The sequence below is a fragment of the Myotis daubentonii genome, chromosome 3, assembly GCF_963259705.1.
Source record: "Myotis daubentonii chromosome 3, mMyoDau2.1, whole genome shotgun sequence".
Taxonomy (NCBI): Eukaryota; Metazoa; Chordata; class Mammalia; order Chiroptera; family Vespertilionidae; genus Myotis; species Myotis daubentonii.
Genome location: NC_081842.1, coordinates 29,344,197 through 29,357,168, shown reverse-complemented (window position 1 = coordinate 29,357,168; position 12,972 = coordinate 29,344,197). Strand labels below are relative to the sequence as shown.

Genomic DNA, 12,972 nt, shown 5'->3' with positions numbered 1-12,972 from the left:
TACTAACCATGTAAGGTAGAGCATATGGTGCCCAAATAAATGATGCAGGGAGGGATCAAACAGTACTGAATTTAGAGGAAGCTTAGAGGCAAGCCTTATGGTTGTGTCAGTAGATAGTTTTTGAATGAATGAATGATTTATATGTTAATATATATGAGAGAGAGAGAGAGAGAGGGGGGGGAGAAAGAGAGAGATTGGTTGGGGTGGTTGGCATGCTGAGGCTACTAAGACTCTGGCAAAACTAGGAATTTAAGAATTAGAGTTCCCACTGAAAGCTTGAGATACAGGCTTTAGAGCTTTCATCAAATTATCCTGAGGACATGAACGGGGTAGTGTTTGGGGCTGCCCAATTCTGGATTTCTTACTGAAGTTTTAGGAGTATATGTCCCAAGAAATGAAATGTGTAAGGTAGCCCCAAGGAAAGCTCTTCTCTCCTTCCCTCCCTCGTTTGCTCCTTTAGCGAACATCTACTGGGCCAAGGCTGTGTCGGCCCCGTGCCAGGAATGGGAAATGCAGCAGTGAGCAGGGTGCTGAGAAAGAGTCAATTCTGATGGAGGTTTAATCAAACAACCAGCGACTTCACATACATCCGATACAATATGAACTCTGAAAGATCCTCCTGCTTTTTCCAATCCCCCAACAGCTGCATTCATAATGTATATCTATGCTCTAGTGTCTCTGTACACAGCAAAGGCAATTAAACATTACCTTATAAACCTTCCAGATATGCCAAAAATTTTAGGCTACACTGACCACAATAATTGACTTGCCATTGCAGTGCTACCCCCTCAGGACTGAAAAGCAGCAGATACTAGTATTCCATATGTGTGAAATAACGGCCTAGATGTTTGGGTGGGACAGTGAGAGTGAATCTCTAATCAAACTGAAAAGAGAGCCATGTCCAGAAAGCAGAATGCAATTATCCAGTTGGAATTTGGCCTGTATGGTAGACAGATTCTCTCAGTTCTTAAGAAAGTGAGCATATGCCCTAACCGGTTTGGCTCAGTGGATAGAGCATTGGCCTGCAGACTGAAGGGTCCTAGGTTCAATTCTGGTCAAGGGCATGTACCTTGGTTGCGGACACATCCCCAGTAGGAGGTGTGCAGGAGGCAGCTGATCGATGTTTCTCTCTCATCGATGTTTCTAACTCTCTATCTCTCCCTTCCTCTCTGTAAAAAATCAATAAAATATATTTTTTTAAAAAAAGAAAAAAGAAAGTGAGCACAGACCTTTAGATTATACTATGCTTGAGCCATGAAAGTATTTCTGACTCAAGTTGAAAGGCACCCTTTACCTTTAGCATCTCCACCAGTACCACCTTCTTGACAATCTCACTGAAGAGATCCGAGCCTCAGTCGTTGAATGCGAGTCATGAAAACCTTTACTCAAGGGAAATTCACTTCCTTTGTGTGCACATAGCAGACATTTAGAGAAGCTTAGTAGTGTTTTGCAACGTAAGCTCTCTAAATAAGGGGTACAAGATGTGGTATCGGACACATCAATATCATCTCACTCCTGGAAGTTCAGTGCTGCTTAGAAAACAGTCTGCTCAGTCCTAAATCTGGAAGGGCAAGGCTTTTTTTGATTGTAGACTCCTTGAGAATTTATTGAAAGCAATGAATGTGCTATCTCCTCCCTGGTGTTCTCTCTCTCTCTCTCTCTCTCTCTCTCTCTCATCAATGGGAATGCACACTAAATGTAATTTCAGGGATGAAGACCTTTACTTCCCTGAATTCAGTCCATGGGTTCTCACACTCCAGGTTTAGAAGCTATTATTTGGCCAGCTTGATTGTTTATAGGTTGCTACTTCAGGAAAAGAAAACTAAATTCTCTCCTGCAACTCATGAACTGTTAAGAAAATCTTCTATCACCTCAGTTCTCTCTAGATGGAGAATTTGATTCAAAAAATTGCATATAAAGAGGCCTTACATGTTGAATTTCTTTTATCTTGCTATATATTTGACTTTATCTCATAAAAAAACAGATTGTTTTTATTTTCTGTATTTTATAGAAATGATAGAAAATAATCATTGTATAAGTTGAGTCTCAAACTCACAGTTAGCTTTATTCTATGACTAGAGGCCCAGTGCACAAAAATTTGTGCACTGGGGGGGGGTGTCCCTCAGCCCGGCCTGTGCCCCCTCGCAGCCTGGGACCCCTCGGGGGTTGACCACCTGCTGGCTTAGGCCCACTCCCTGGGGGATCAGGCCTAAGCTGGCAGTCAGACATCCCTCTGGCAGCCCGGGAGCCCTCGGGGGATGTCCACTTGCCAGCAGGGAGCAGGCCTAAGCTGCAGGTGGACATCTTTAGCGCTGCTGAGGAGGCAGGAGAGGCTCCCACCACCACCGCTGTACTGGCAGCCATCAGCCTGGATTGTGCCTGAGCAGAGCTTCCCCTGTGGGAGCACACTGACCACCAGGAGTGAGCTCCTGCATTGAGCATCTGCCCCTGGTGGTCAGTGTGTGTCATAGTGACCAGTCATTCCCAGTCATTCTGCTGTTAGGGTCAATTTGCATATTACCCTTCTATTATATAGGAGTGCCTGGCCAACCTGGGTGAGGGACTGATGGCTGTTTGCAGGCTGGCCACAGCCCCTTCAGGGTGGGGGTTCCCCCTGGGGTTCCTGGCCAGCCTGGGTGAGTGGCTGATGGCTGTTTGTAGCCCCTTCAGTGTGGGGGTCCCCACTGGGGTGCCTGGCCAGTCTGGGTGAGGGGCTGAGGGCTGTTTGCAGGCTGGCTAAGCCCCCCAGCAGGGACCCTCACCCCATGAGCGTGTGGCCAGCCTGGGTGAGGGGCTGATGGCTGTTTGCAGGCTGGCCACAACCCCCAGCCACCCAAGTTCCCAGTGGAGGCTGGCTAGAAGCAGGTATCTGGGATTTGTTTATCTTCTATAATTGAAACTTGGCTGCCTTTAGTGGAGGCTACAGCCGGCTCAGGGCTGGCAGAATCTTGGCTTCCTCCATCGCCGGCGCAACCCAGCCTCCTGCTTGCTCCAGCTCTGTGGCTGCCGGCTGCCATCTTAGTTGGGTTCATTTGCATATAGTCCCTCTGATTGGCTGGTGGGCGTGGCTTAGGGCATAGCAAAGGTACAGTCAATTAGCATCTTTGTCTTTTATTAGTGTAGATAAATATCTTGGGGTTGGCTACTTACTTAAAGGTATTTCCAAAAAGATTTTGTAGGTTCTAAGTACTTTAATGTTAGAAATATAGTATGATATTTTACAATGAACAAATTAGGGCAACTTAATAAATTATTCAAGTGAATTTTCTTTTCTTTCTTTCTTTTTTTAATATATTTTATTGATTTTTTACAGAGAGGAAGGGAGAGAGATAGAGAGTTAGAAACATCGATGAGAGATAAACATCGATCAGCTGCCTCCTGCACATCTCCCACTGGGGATGTGCTCGCAACCCAGGTACATGCCCTTTGACCGGAATCGAACCTGGGACCTTTCAGTCCGCAGGCCGACGCTCTATCCACTGAGCCAAACCGGTTTCGGCGAATTTTATTTTCTTGAAATATTTAAAATAAATTACTCAATATCCAATATGCTGGGTATGTTTTAAAGCTACTTCTTCAAAATCTATGTTTTTTTATTGAAGACTTAGAATAATATTTACCTCATCTTACTGAGTACTGTTTTAAAAGTATTTAGTTCTCATAGCAGAAACTCACTTATCCTCTCTTCCTTCTTTCTTTCCTCTATGATTTATTATTACCGGACATATTGAGATATTTGATCAATACATTTATTTATTATGTACTCTACAAGGCATTGTATCTGATGATATGGGAAGTTCAAAATTAAGACAGGTCTTCTGGAGACTATAGTCTATTTTCAAAGATAAAACATGGATCAGGATAATATAAACTTAATGTTTTGACTATATTTATAATTTTGCTTGTAGAAGTTAAACATAGTTATTATATTTATCTGGAAAACAACTATATTTTACCTCAGAAATCTATAATAAATAGATAATTCAATATCACTTTAAAAACTTTTTATGAAATAACATGAGAGAGAGAGAGAGAGAGAGAGAGGTGAGAGAGAAACATTGATCGGTTGGCTCCCATACACACCCAGACTGGGGACTGAACTCACAACCTGGGTATGTGCCCAGACTGGAATTGAATCTACCACCTTCCAGTGTATGGGATGATGCTCCAACCAACAGAGCCATAACGGCCAGGGCAAAATAACATTTTTTTTTTAATTAGTGTTTGTTTCCTACCAGACAAGGCTGTCAAATTTGCATTTTTGGTGAAAACTTCAGTTATTCCAAGAGCCTTCAAGACATCTTTTAAATCAATCTCCTGTTCCACTGTGAACCTGGAGAACACAAAGGGGAAAAATTAGTTACCACATTTTTAAAGTATTTCGTTACAGTATCTTGTTATCTGAGACAAGAATAAAATGTTAGATATGTAGATATTTAAAGCCTGTTTTATGAGGTAAAATTATACTAAAACTGGCTTTTGACTGCAAGTAGTATTTGATTGTGCTTATAAAAAGAGAGGGTGTCAAATGGAATAATATAACAGAAGAGTATTACATTAAGTAGGAAAATAAATAACATGGACACAAAGCCATCATATATGGTGGAATAAATGAGTTTTGATATCAAGAATAATTACCATAGTACTATGTAAAATTTGTACATGAACAGTTTTCAAGTCCTTTGACCTATAAATATATTTGTGTGTGTGTTTTTTTTAAGTTGGTAATGATTAATCATACATTTCCCCAAGATGCTTCATTCTCTTTTTAGTATCCTGGTCAACTTTCTACCCAATAAAAAGGGTTAAATAAGAGCCAATTGTTTCTATAAAATGAATACATCCAGCATTTCAACTCCATGTAACTCACAGAAAGGAAACATAAAAACTATCACGTTTAAAAATATGTATGTTCTCGTTTATATTAACCTCTAGGACATAAGCCTGTTCTCATGGCAGTATCCCACAAAAATTGTTAATCAATGAAAGTGAGTTAAATATTATATCTTAAAAACTATGCACTTTTATAATTATCCAGAGATTTTTAAATCAAGAATAATAGATCTTTTTTGTTCCAATGAATTAATATACATGATAATTAATATACTATATGAATTATTATACATAAATGTGCCTCATTTTTGTAAAAATAAATACAACATTATTTAAAAACTTAAAAATAAGAACAGTGGTCATAAACAGAACATTAATTTAAAATATGGTTCCCACAGAAAGCCAGATTGTTACTAAACAGAATCTCTCCCAAACCAATGAGTTGTATCACCCATCTTACTAGTAAAAGATATGGACCAAACATGGCTGCATTAACAAACAAATGCATTTGTTAAAAGCAAAGGGTTTTAATATATCTATAAAAAGTGAAAACAACTGGTTAGAATTAAATGTGTCTCCTGATCAATATGAATAAAACATAAATTTTAGGCAACAGAGCTAAGTCTGCAATAGTCATTAAACGTCACATTAACGTAGCATCACTTTTTTTTTCTTTTTTTTTATGTGGCTTCATTTCTGATGCCTGGTTTTAAGAAAAGTGACAAGAGAATGATTGCCATAAATGAGATAGACACCAAGAGGAGTGATTAGTTTTAGCAGGTCTATGTTTATGAAAAAATCAGAGCAAAAGACAAGGAAATGTAGAGCAAACATACTAAATTTTATCTATACCCCACACTATAACTTGGACTTAACACTTTTATTTTGTTTTTTACAAAAAGGTTGATATCGATTGTAAAAGTACAAAAGGGGATGAATAGGAAAATACGGAATATCTTGGAGAATACATTTGATGACTTGATTAAGGTTTTTGTGTGTGTGCTTTATTATTATCATTATCATTAATGTATTTTTTGATCACTTACTATATGGAGCTTACTATATGTTACAAGAGTAGAAAAAACAGTCATATAAGTGTCACTGCAGCCCTTAGAAGTAGGTATTATTATTATTATTATCCCCAGTTAAAAGAAGAAGAAACTGAAGGCAGAAAGATGAAATAACTGACAAGGCCATGCAGCTAAATAAATGGCAAGACTGGGATAGGGGTCCAGGTAGCATGATATTTGTAACGATTCTCTAAATTAGAAAGAAAAGGAAGATGTCAGGAGGGAATTCTTTTTGCCTCTTAAAATCAACTTTTTTTCACACTTCTGAGGCTGGCTGTTTCAGTGAGGACGGTAATTTAGCCGGACTGACATGGGCAAGTTCCTTGGTTTCCATATGCCTCAGTTTTGGCACATAGAAAATGGCAATAATAATAATAATAATACCCACTTCATAGTATTGTTGATGGGATTAAATAAGGTTTCTCAAAGTCTTATAATGGTGTTGGCATGTAGCAGGCATGTGATAAATAGCAATACTGTTAACAGTTCTTATTATATTGAAGTTTGTATAATATTCACATTATTATAATGTTAAGATGTGTATATCTGCGTTTTAGTGGTGATGAAGTAACTTGATTAAGTAGCCGTATTAATCCCTGCTACTTTCACTGCAAATTAGTCAAATCTAGTGTCTTTTTTCATTTTAATATTTGTAGTATCTGCATAGGACAAAACACATAGGTGGAAGTGAACTCAAATCATGAGAATGTTGTTCTAAGTTGAAGACAGGATGTAAACAATTTCCATTTATTCATTCATCCTCTTCTTTTCCTCATCAACTATTGAAGAATACCTATTATCCATTTATAATATCTTTCCCCTTAATATAGATTAATATTAATATAAATATTCATTTTTATACTGAATGCTTACTATGTCACAGGCACTATGTGAATCCTTTTATGTACAGTATTTCCTTTAATCATCTCCATGACAATCTCACACAACCCTATAATATAAGCATTATCTCTAGTGCACAAAAGCGCCCCCAAAAGCTAAGCAACTTGCCCTGGTCACACAGCTAACAGGTCATCAAATGAGGATATGAACTAAGGCCTTCCTGATTGCAAAGCTGCCTCAAGACTAATCACTATAATTACAACAATGGTTTATTAAAACAACAACAACAACAACTACAGGCAGATTTTATATTTCACCCACTGAATTTAAAAATAAAAGGCCAAACACTGCTTTAAAAAAAATACCAAAGGCATGCCTGCTTTAATAAAGGCATACAACGTAATGGCATATCTGCACCTTTTTGTCTGAATAACCTGAAGAAGTATGTGGAGGGCAGAAGCATCAGAGACTGAGTAGATATGTGGAGCAAATGTTACAAAAAACAAATATATATTACCTTTAATAAAATTTATAAGTAATTAAGAAACTAAGCAAACCCTTTGTAGAAAAACCTAATAAAAAGCATTTGGGTTGAAGAACAAAATCAGATGGCTTATGCATTGGTTTTCTTTTATAAACATGAAACTGAAGTGCTTTATTAGTAGGCAATCATTTCAAAATAACAGCATGGTTCCCGGCTACATAACAAAGAACCACTTTATATTCTTTGATTTCTCTCTGGTCACAAATGACAAATCTGAGACTACAAAAGTCAGAGTGGAAAGACATTACAGACAGGGACCTCTGCCTTCCAAGTATTACTGGATTTTGATTTTAGAAAATTCTTCTTATACCTAAGCTACATCAGTAAATACTGAAGAGCCAGAGCATGTAATGAAGAGAGGAATGTTCATTAGAACCTGTTTTTAGGACGGGTACCTAGAGAAAAGCATATATAAAACTACCCATAGGTTAACATAAGATAAATACTAGTATTTAAAATGTACATTGAGCCCAGCTCGCATGGCTCATTGGTTGAGCATGGACCTATGAACCAGGAGGTCACAGGTCGATTCAGGGTCAGGGCATATGCCTGGGTTGCGGGCTAGATCCCTAATCGGAGGGTGTGTAGGAGGCAGCCTACCAATGATGATGCTTTTCTCTCTCTTCTCCTCTCCCTTCCTCTCTCTAAAGTCAGTAAAAGCATATAAAAATGTGCACTGAAAATTAAACAACAATAGATAGTACTTATTTGATGCTTACTCTGTGCCAGGCATTATTCTAAAGTGCTTTTTAGAGTTAATCTCTCTCTCTCTCTCTTTCTCTCTCTCTCTCTCTCTCTCTCTCTCTCTCTCTCTCTCTCTCTCTCCCTCTCCCTCTCCCTCTCCCTCTCCATATATACCTATATCTATATCTATATCTATATCTATATCTATATCTATATCTATCTATATCTATCTATCTATCTATCTATCTATCTATCTATCTATCTATCTATCTATCTATACCAAACTATTTTTGATATTGTGGGTAAATTGGAAGCATATTTGACAATATTATTTAAATCTTAGAGATGTATTCCTGTGCACAAACCTTATGGAATTCCACTGGATTTGGCGATATCACATAGGTATAGCAATCTTACCCTCTTCTAAACAGATTTATATTTTGGATAAAAATACACTTTTAATTTATTATCTGAGCCCTGTAGGATTTATTGTTGGGGGGGATAACACAAATACAAAAGTCATTGTCCCATCTCTCCTCCCCCATGCCCTGAAATACCCTACACCTCTTAAGAAAGGCATTCTCAGCTTTCTCTATAAAATGTGGTATAACGGAAAGTAAAGTACCTGTCAAGCAGAACAAGAATTGGTCAAATTACAGAAATGCAAAGTTGCATTTTTAGGTAATAATTCCCATATGAATAAAATTACACAAACCATTTAGACAGACACTTGAGTGAACCTAGAACACAGCTATCAGGACAATGTTACCTTTGCTAAAATTGGGTCACAGAAGTCATTACCTTTATCGAACATTTTGTGGATCCTAATGCTGTACAATGGAGGGGGGTGGATAGTTTCCCACTGATTATTACTGACACATTAGTATTTGAAAATAGCCAATCCCTTGAAAAGGGAAATTAAATTTATCTTTCCTCTCAATTAGCCTCCCTCTATATGCATTAGCCATGCAGAGGGAGAGTTCACAGAATTCCTACAGAAATGGATACATGGTAATCAGCTGTGCCTAGTTTAGTAACAAGCATTAATATGAGGAAGCAAGCTAAACTATTTCATAATTGAAGAGTGTATCTTAGAATATGAAAAATTAATTTTCTTCTGCACCCACATTCAGTTTCTCAGTGGATAGGACCTGAAGATCACATTTTCTAGTGAATATGGTTGAATTAGAACAAGTGATACTTAAGCATTCATTTGCATTTCTGCTACAGTACTCCTAAGTAACTTTGCATCCTCACAGAATTAAGCATTTAGGGATGCTGCACTTAATGCATAAAATTCAATAAGGAGAGCATTAACACTGTACTGATTTTCTCATATTATCAAAAGGAATTCATGCCCAGCTGGTGTGACTCAGTGGTTGAGCATTGACCCATGAACCAAAAGGTCATGGGTGTGACTCCCAGTCAGAGCACATGCCTGAGTTGAGGGCTCCATCCCCAGTAGGGGGTGTGCAGGAGACAGCTGATTGATGATGTTTCTATCTCATGGATGTTTCCATGCCTTCCCTTCCTCTCTCTCTAAAAACCAACAAAAGCAATTGAAATAAAAGAGAAATTCATTATAAAATTCAAGGAAAAATATAACATTAATAATAAAGGTCTCTGGATGAGATTTTACATCTGATTTAGATATTTAAATTTAGTTAATAATGTTTAAAAGTAAATTCTTTTAGAGTTAAGATATATTGTTTATATATTCAGTATGTATACATCAATTATATAAATATACATACATATACACACATTATATATATATATATATATATATATATATATATATATATGTATATGTATATTACATGGCCTTAGCTTTATTTGTTAGATAGTCACTGGCTACCTCTATCTCCCTGAGCATAAACATAATGGAAACTTGCTACATACTAGTAAAGGTGTTATCATGGAAAGTTATGAAAACTTAATATTTTAGCCAAAAATAGGACTAAATATTTGGAGTATGAATACCTTAATTTTTATGTGGACTAAGAAATGTATGGCTATTTATTATGTATGGTTACATATTATGGATATGTAACACTAACAAAATGTGTATATATCTTTCTAGCCACATCTATCTACAGTTCCAAATAATCTCCATATACATAAACAAACATCAGCTAAGATTTTTGAAAAATAAGCATTTATATAAGATATAACTATTTTTATATTTTGTTATTGTTTAAAGTATTACAAATAGTATAAGAATAACTTTTAAATAATTCCTAAAATTAGAATATGAATGTTTAGTAATTAAATTTTAATACTAATATTTTACTTATCATTTTTAATGTTCATATTAATTCATTATATTTGTATAATTTTTTAAATGTGGAATGAATGTTAGAACTGTACTTCCACATACACACATACATATATTTTTTTCCTGTTGTTTATTTGTATGTCTTGTTTTCTAATCCAGAATTTACACACTATGTTTGCTTATAAATTTGTTTGTGTTCACTGGTCTCATGCCCCTGCTAGATTTTAAGGTATTCAAGGACAGAATAAATATCTTCAGTTGGGTTTCATTTTGCAAACACATTTCAATCATGGGGGAGATCTGACTGTAGAAGAACTTACAGAAGTAAAGTAAGATTTACAAAAGGGTGATTTCATTGTGGGGTGTAACATAAATATCACTATAGGGAGATGCATAAGTGAGGACAAAGTGAGGGTCAACTGCTCATCATAGGGTTCATGAAAGGCTTCCTAAAACTGGTGCCAGAGCTGTACCCTAAAGCTTAAGTATGTAAATCTGGCAAAGCAATGTAAAGAGAGAATCCTAGGTCAATACAAAAAAATACACACAGAGACCCAGAGGCATGAGAAGAGCATGATGCCTGTGGCACACAGAGAGTACATGCTACCAGATGTTTGCTGTGCTGGTGGCCAGAGGTAGGGTTGAGGAAGAGAATGGTGTAAGAACAGCTAGGCCCTGTATGGACCTTATTCTCTTGGCCACAGGGAGAATATTAAGCTTCTTCCTGCTTACTTAGGGTTGTATCTTGGCACCTAGCACAGGGACTTGCTTGTTCTTTTGCCAACAATGTCAGAGATCATTTTTTCCAGCTATAATCAACTTTAAATATTAATGGAATACAGAAGACTGTCACTGTAAATTATATTCAGACACAATCTATTGGAAAAATCTTTTACAATGAAGCCAAGAATATTGACTCATATCTGAAACTAGGTGTTGGTAAATAGTATTGACTAAATCAATAAGTGAGCCTGTGTCTCTGAGCAGGACAACATGAGAATTAAAGAATACTTTGAAAAAAGGAGAAGAAGGAGAATAATTAGAGGAAGAAGGGGAAGAGGAGGAGGGGGGAGGAGGAGGAAGAACAGAGGAGGAGGAGTAACAGGAGGATGAGAGAGGACAGAAAAGGATGAGTAACAGGAGGAGGAGAGTAACACAAGACTTAAAATTCAAAAGTAATGGCAAGAGTTTCCCCAGGTCAGAATCTTTGTTGCTCTCCCTCCCTCCATGCTCTCAGAGGGAGTCACACAGGAGCCTCTCACCTGGGCAGGTACACTTCCACCTTCTGCTTCTTCACAGAGTTTGCCCATTCTTCAATCAGCTGCGCTTTGAGCAGTGGCTCCAGAGTGGCCAGTGGAACTTCCTGTCTGGACAACACCAACATCATACTGATCTCATCTCCCTCATATGGAATTTCTAGGACTTGGTAGATACCACCAGCTTCATTGGAGCCATCACTAAATTCCCCTAAAAAGAAAAGAAATGTGATAAGAAGGCCCATGTCAAAGCCGAAATAAAAGGTTTAAATTTGTTACAACTTTTTAAAAAAATATAAGAGATTTAGGCATCTGAGAAAAAGGTTTACTTAAAAACAGACCTTGAAATTCAAGTGAATCCTACATCCTGCAGAATTTATTTATTTTAGAATCCCCAGAATTAGCTCACATTTGTCATAACATGTTCTCTAGACTTAGTTTATATTTTAAAATGGGACTTCAAATGAATATAGATTTAAAGGATATTATTAGAAACAATGAAATGTTTCTGGTTAGAAAAATCCTATATCACATTTACCAATATCTGCCTGATTATTAAATAGGGAAAAATTGACCATGTAATACCTGGTACTCTATTAATACTACAACTAAACGTTTTGAGGCAAAGGTAGCATAACTATAATAAAATCCGTTCCTTTCTACAATAGCTATCTAGTGTATTTGTGGTGATTGTGGCCTTCAGATTATGTAATTAGGTAAATTAGATAATTGGCTTTGTGTTCTATAAACTTAACAAGGCTTTCATAAAAAGCTCAGGTAGTCTTTAAAACAAATGGTCCTGTCACAACTTTAAAATTGTCCCCATTTTTCAAAAAATGTAACGCTTTTGTTGTGAATATTTTCCTATAATTGATCTAGGGCTCTTAAACTTCACATTAATCATTTCAATTCTCAAATAAATGGGTATTTTCCTTTCTTGTTTTTACTGTTAATTTGATTAACTGTGATTATAATACTTTTTTTACAATGTATTTGTAAATAAAATAAGCTAGTAGTTATAACATATACTTAGCTTACAATTACATTATTATAACAACAAACTCTTACAGCTTAATGTAGGGCATAGGAAGGATTCACACCCCAAATTTCTAAAAAGTCTAATGAAACATCTTTGAAAATAATGCAAGAATATTGAATTGTATCATAAATTATAGACATTCAATAAATGAAACTATGAATAGTTTTGTCTGCCATACATACACAGCTGTGAAAGCAAAATTTCAAAAGAATGCTTGTAATTCAAAAAGTTGTAAGGTGTCAAATCGAGAGCTGGGTGGAACATATGGATCACTGAAAACCACTCCAAAGCCTATGACTTTTTGTAGTCACTGAATAGTCATAGTCTAGTATTTTTACGTGATCAAAGTCACTTTGTAGGTGTGATCAAATTTATAAATTGATGAAACATTGAAAAGCTGTCATTACACATAATCCTATATAATAAAG

General features: G+C 36.6%; 1 protein-coding gene across 2 annotated transcripts in view; it reads right to left on the bottom strand.

Annotated features, from left to right (window-relative positions):
- SERPINI1 (serpin family I member 1) overlaps positions 1-12,972 on the bottom strand; it is an 81,718-nt gene that overhangs the window by 12,912 nt on the left and 55,834 nt on the right. For both annotated transcript variants that reach the window (XM_059686961.1, XM_059686960.1), the window contains exons 5-6: positions 11,512-11,716; positions 4,236-4,333 (exon numbers count right to left, since the gene is read on the bottom strand). In XM_059686961.1, coding sequence (XP_059542944.1) covers positions 4,236-4,333; positions 11,512-11,716 — 303 coding nt within the window. The remainder of the gene's footprint in view (positions 1-4,235; positions 4,334-11,511; positions 11,717-12,972) is intronic.